This window comes from Olea europaea, unplaced genomic scaffold (genome assembly GCF_002742605.1).
Source record: "Olea europaea var. sylvestris unplaced genomic scaffold, O_europaea_v1 scaffold1168, whole genome shotgun sequence".
NCBI lineage: Eukaryota > Viridiplantae > Streptophyta > Magnoliopsida > Lamiales > Oleaceae > Olea > Olea europaea.
Window position 1 is genome coordinate 96470 of NW_019229085.1, and position 6022 is coordinate 102491.

At 33.7% G+C, this 6022-nt stretch overlaps 1 protein-coding gene across 1 annotated transcript; it reads left to right on the forward strand.

The window, feature by feature from the left end:
* The first annotated feature begins 1092 nt into the window (after positions 1 to 1092).
* Positions 1093 to 4141, forward strand: LOC111373842 (lysine histidine transporter-like 6). Its single transcript, XM_022996423.1, has 8 exons — positions 1093 to 1270; positions 1352 to 1491; positions 2340 to 2723; positions 2807 to 3200; positions 3282 to 3387; positions 3600 to 3691; positions 3774 to 3842; positions 3924 to 4141. Exons 1-8 carry the CDS (start codon positions 1238 to 1240, stop codon positions 4020 to 4022), a joined length of 1317 nt encoding a protein of 438 aa, XP_022852191.1. The 5' UTR covers positions 1093 to 1237; the 3' UTR covers positions 4023 to 4141.
* The last annotated feature ends 1881 nt before the right edge of the window (positions 4142 to 6022 follow it).

Genomic DNA, 6022 nt, shown 5'->3' on the forward strand with positions numbered 1-6022 from the left:
AGCAATTTTGATAGATTGAGGCAAATGATTTTGAGTATTCTTTTCTAAGAGATGCCTAATGGTACGGCCATATCACAATGGATACGATTATTCAATTTAGTATTCGTCACGAAAGTTCCTAGATTAAATTAATCCAATCAAGTTATTCTATTTTAATTCAACGAAATAAAATTAATCCCAACAAATAAGTGAAGTTTCACCATATTGTTTTAGAAAGGCGACTACCATTTTCTTCTAATCGATTGACCTCTCTTGAAGCAATCCCCCCCTTTTTTTTTTACATACAAGTCAATATATTAAATTTGAAGTTCTTCGAAATTTGGGACACTTTTCGAGCTAGTGCTTTTGCAACCATAATGGACGTCCAAGAGGTGTTGGTCCTTATTGACATGTTTCAGTACAGTGATTAGTTATTTTCAGTACAGTGATTAGTTATTTAATTTTATAACCACAGAGTGATTATTTTTAGGGTCCATTTCTTAGTTAATTTTATGTATATTCTTAGTGCCGAATTAGTTTATTTTAAATCCATTGTTAGTGCTGAAGTAATGATGAAGTTATGAAAAATTTTCATGGATTCATATTCTTTAATTAATTTTACAAACCAACTTAGAAATTCATAGATTCGTTTACACCTCTAATTTCTACATATATACACAAAGTTTCAACAATTAATGTGTTGTATTATCTTATATAATCATATTCATAATGTTAATTTTCTTTTAACATATAGTTTTTCCTTTCACTTTTCCATAAAATTATAAGCGTATTGGGTTTATGGGACTATGTACGGCATATTGGGTAAGACTCGACTCTCTAGGTTCCAAATCCATGATTATTATTATTATTATTATTATTGGAAATTAGTTGTAATTGGGTCTTGTCACCATGTATTGGAATAAAAGGCCACATCCTTTATCTTTTGCCGACATGTTGACCAACTTTGTGTGATTTGCTCATCCACCAAGTGAAAGCCCTTCAAGTTTCGAGTGCACTCACTTAAATCTTTGACTTCATAATATATTTATGAGTGATCCACAACGTATTTAACCCTACATAACAACATTTAATGTGATGTAACCACTATCCTATCTTATCTCGTCATATTCTTAATGTTTAATTGCTCAACAATTGTCACTTAGTTTTCCCAACCACCTTTACTCCATAAAAATAAAAATATAAGTGATTAAGAGTCACTTAGTTCTCACATTCCTAGTTGGGATTCTTTGGTGCAAAAATGGTGTCACCTTCTTCTTCTCCACAACCCAAAGTGAGTTTCTAAGAACCCTTCTTTAAAGCAGAGTATTTTCTTGAAGGTTGAGAATTTGATATATGTTTGCGTGTGATGCAGGAAGTTCCATCATATGATGTATGGGAAGAAAATGGTGCAGCTCGCAAAGCCAAATGGTGGTACTCAACATTTCACACAGTAACCGCCATGGTTGGTGCCGGTGTTCTCAGCTTGCCTTATGCCATGGCTTACTTGGGATGGTAGTCTTTCTCTTCATTTATTTTTGTCTTTCGACTTACTTTAGGTGCAGTCTAGATTCTTTTTCAACAAGAACATGACATGTAGAGAATCTCACATATATGAAGCGATAAAACTTGAATCTAAATCTTTATTTTCTCTGATAAAACGTTTAATCACATCATAAAAACGTCTAAGCTATTCGATTGTGCACACTTTTATTTATTTAGATTTAGCCTCCGTTCGGCAACCAATTTATCAGCCTTGTTATGTGTATAGAAAAATGCTACCAGAATTGCAACAGATTACGCTTGGCAGCTTTCAACTGGAAAATGACAATAAATCAACCAAACAGATACTGCCATAGCAATTCCACCGTACAAGGGTACGGAGGAATTGCATATAAAGGCACTGCTAACCAATCAAAATCACATTCATAATTAACCCATCCCCATCCTTCTTTACGAAACATTTATAAATTTGCCAATGTGTTGAAATCAAAAGTTTTGCATCCTTTATTAAAATTTTCAAAGGTATTAATTATGCATTGGTTCTATAAATGAACGACAACTAAACTTCATCTCATAAATTACGACAATGAATCCTCTCATTTAAGAGTTAATTGTCCAAAGACCATTACGGCCTTCAGAAAAATCAACTTACTTACACTTTCACAATGCTAAAGGTTAGAACCGATCATGGAAGGAAGCGTAAATGACGAATTGTCAGGGGTTTTCAAATGTTTGATTTTTTGGAAAGAATTTTTTTATCCAAATCCCCACTTTCAAACTATCAACCAGATGAGCTATATATATATATATATATATATATATTGTCATTTTTCAACAATTTAAAGCCAATCTCCTTCCAGGGGTCCAGGAACTTTTATGATGGTCTTATCTTGGTGTATTACACTACATACAATATGGGAAATGATACAGCTCCATGAATATGAGCCTGGAGTTCGTTTTGATCGATACTATGACCTGGGCCGACATGCATTTGGTCCAAAACTTGGCCCATGGCTAGTATTACCCCAGCAGCTCATTGTACAAGTTGGTTGTGACATTGTCTACATGGTTACTGGAGGAAAGTGTCTGAAGAAGTTTATGGAAATTACATGCACAAACTGTACAGAAATTAGACAATCTTATTGGATTTGCATATTTGGTGGCCTCCAATTCTTCCTGTCTCAGTTACCTGACTTCAATTCTATTTCTGCTGTTTCAATGACAGCTGCAGTCATGTCACTATGGTATTACTTATTTTTAGTTACTTAACATTGCTTTCAACAACACAATTAATACCGCATAAGTTAAAAGTGATTTTTTTTTCCAGCTATTCGACAATAGCTTGGGTGGGTTGCCTTAATCGAGGCAAGATCCCAAATGTGAGTTATTCATTAAAAAAAACTAGTGGAGTTGACTACATGTTCAGGGTTCTTAATGCCTTGGGCCAGCTCACATTTACCTTCGCTGGAGGGACTGTGGTTCTTGAAATTCAGGCCACAATTCCATCCACTCCTGAGAAGCCTTCAAAAGTTCAAATGTGGAAAGGCACTCTATTAGCTTATTTCATCAATGCAATATGCTATTTTCCAGTGGCTTTGATCGGATACTGGGCGTTCGGCCAAGATGTCACAGATAACGTGCTGGTGGCGCTCGAGAGACCATCGTGGCTAATTGCGGCTGCTAACTTAATGGTGGTTATTCATGTCATAGGCAGCTATCAGGTACAATTCAGATGTGATCAATGTAAACGAACTCGATTTTTTCTGTTGACAAGTCCATAAAAGAGATGGAAAATCTTGCAGGTTTATGCAATGCCAGTGTTTGATATGATGGAGAAAACATTGGCTAGAAGATCGAGCCTCCCACATCAACTCATGAGAAGACTCGTCGTTCGTTCTGTTTATGTTGGTGAGAATCTTGTCATAGTTTTATCTTCATATTTTTCCAATCACAGTTATACTTATGGTACAAATCTTGAGACTTATAAAATACTCTTGAGTGTATGTTTGGTATGCAATATTACACAAAATCGAACTTTACAATAGTTAAGATTTAGCTTATTTTTATTTTTTAGTTTCATACTATCAAATACCAAATCGGACGTACTATGAATTTTGCAGCATTCACCCTATTTATTGGTGTTACCTTCCCATTTTTTGGAGATCTTCTTGGTTTCTTTGGTGGATTTGGATTAGCTGCAACAACTTATTTGGTGAGGCCTCCAATATGGTACTTCAATTGTTAGTTTTCATCTTAAATTTTGTACCATTCCAACTTTTATGGAATTTATGTAGCTACCCAGCATGATATGGCTAAAACTAAAGAAACCAAAGAGATACAGTGCATCATGGATCATGAACTGGGTAAGGATTCACACAGATTTCCTCATTTGATGACAAAGTTAGTTTACATTTAATTCTTAACCTCATTGTTCGAATTTTCAGGCATGGGTATTTTTCGGAGTATTTGTTATTTTGGCATCGACTGTTGGTGGATTGCGGAATATTATTGTCGATTCTTCGAGTTATGAATTCTACTCATGAATTGATCATTTTGCTTAGTATTAAGAAGTACGAGTTGGATATATGAAGAAGTAAAAGTTCTGTACTAATTATCGATTGCACTCGCAATAAATGAAAATATTTTCAAAAATTTTAGTTTATGTGATAATATAACGATGGATTTAATTAGAGTCATCCAATAAAATGAGATATGTCAGTAATCTTCCCTCTCATTAAAATGCATAGACAAATCTTATGTGATAGCCAAATCTCTTATTTGAACCTAATTTTCCCTTTCGTTAAAGAAGTAATAAAATTAAAATATATAAACAAATCTTGAATATTAGTCAATCTCTTATCCAAACTCTATCTTCCCTTTCGATAAAGATTGTGTTATGCCTTTCTGATTAGACTTCAGATCACCTTCACGTGTTAGTCAACTAGCAGGTAAACAAGGCTCACACTCCACATCATCCTCCTAATTAGTTGATAAAGGGAAATTGATTTTCAAATATTTCTTTTATTTAATTGTTTGATTTTCTACCTAAGAATGTTGTATTCTCTAACTTTATACCGTTTACAATGATTTTGTCCTAAATATTTATGCCATGTCCTCCGTCTTGTGCACAAATAAATAATTATGCAAACAATGGTCACATGATAAACTTTTATGAAGAGTTTATTTGCAATCGACTTGCTTTATTGTTTCAATTGGATTCCCACATTACAATTTGTGCCCAGAGAGGGAAGGGGAAGGTGACTTTAAGAAACACTATTAGAGTACTTTTTTTTTTTTTTTTTTTTGGGAGTTACAATTTACGGAAGAGAGGTTTCAGACGTGTGGTTATGCCATTCTGCAAAGTGAGGATGTGTTGAGTGGGTCCAGCCTACTGTAGCCCATTAAAACCCACTTAAGCCCAATCTACTAGATTATCTTTAAACGGTGGCTATATATATATAAATACATATCTCTCTCTCTCTCTCTCTCTCGGCTGAATTTTGTGAGAAAATTTAAGGGTCAACAACAGCGGCTAGAATTGTGAAAAATTGTGGCTGTTGAGTGGAAATAGAGAGAGAAAGAACCGGCTGAAAGAGAAGTAAATTTGGTAGTGGCTGGGGAGTATATTGTTGTTTTCATAAATAATTTCTTTATTGAGGTGTGGAATCACACAATTTTTTTTTTCTACATTATATAAATCGAGATTTTTTCTAAGATATATTTTTGGATTTGTATTCAAAGTGGGTACTCACAAGGTTGATCAAATTATTGATTTGTGGTGAGATAACTTATTGTCTTAGAGATAAATTATTGTGGTATTCTAATTTGTGGAGAATTCAAGTTTTGGAGCATAAATTTGAAATAGAATAGTGGTAATTGGGTCAAATAGCCAATCTCATAATACACTTTGGAATTTTAGCCTTTGACCATAATAATGTTTTTAAAATAAATATATTTAAGGGGGATTTATAAACTACCTAAAACACCCTTATTTAGCATCACTAGAAAACTTAATTCCCCATTTTCTTCTCTCAAATCAATTGAATTCCAGAATCCTAAATCCATCATCTTTGTTCTCTCTTCACAATCCCCAACCCCCTAATTTTTCTCCTTGGCTTCTTCATCTCCAGATCCTTTTACCATTCAAAATCGATTTCCTTCGTCTTCTTGAGTGAAATGAGGAATTTGGTATGAAGGTTTCATCAATTTTTTCAAGATCGAAACTCGCAAAAAAAAAGTACCCATACGTGAATAATCACTTTTAAGAACCAATTTCACAGTGGGCTATTCTCAGGTATGAACGATTCCTCAATTTTTCATTTTTAATACGATTTTATGCCAAAAGAAAAATAAAAATTAGAGAAATTTGTGCCAGGAAGAATTATACCAATAGGGTGGGTTTTTTTAGACATTTAAATTTATTCCTTTTTTTGTATGTTGTGATTAACTTTTGGAACTCAATTGCTTTGAATTACACCAAAAATACTTAACAATTCAACTTTCTTCCTGTAACTGCAAATTTGAAAAAATGTTATTTCTCTGC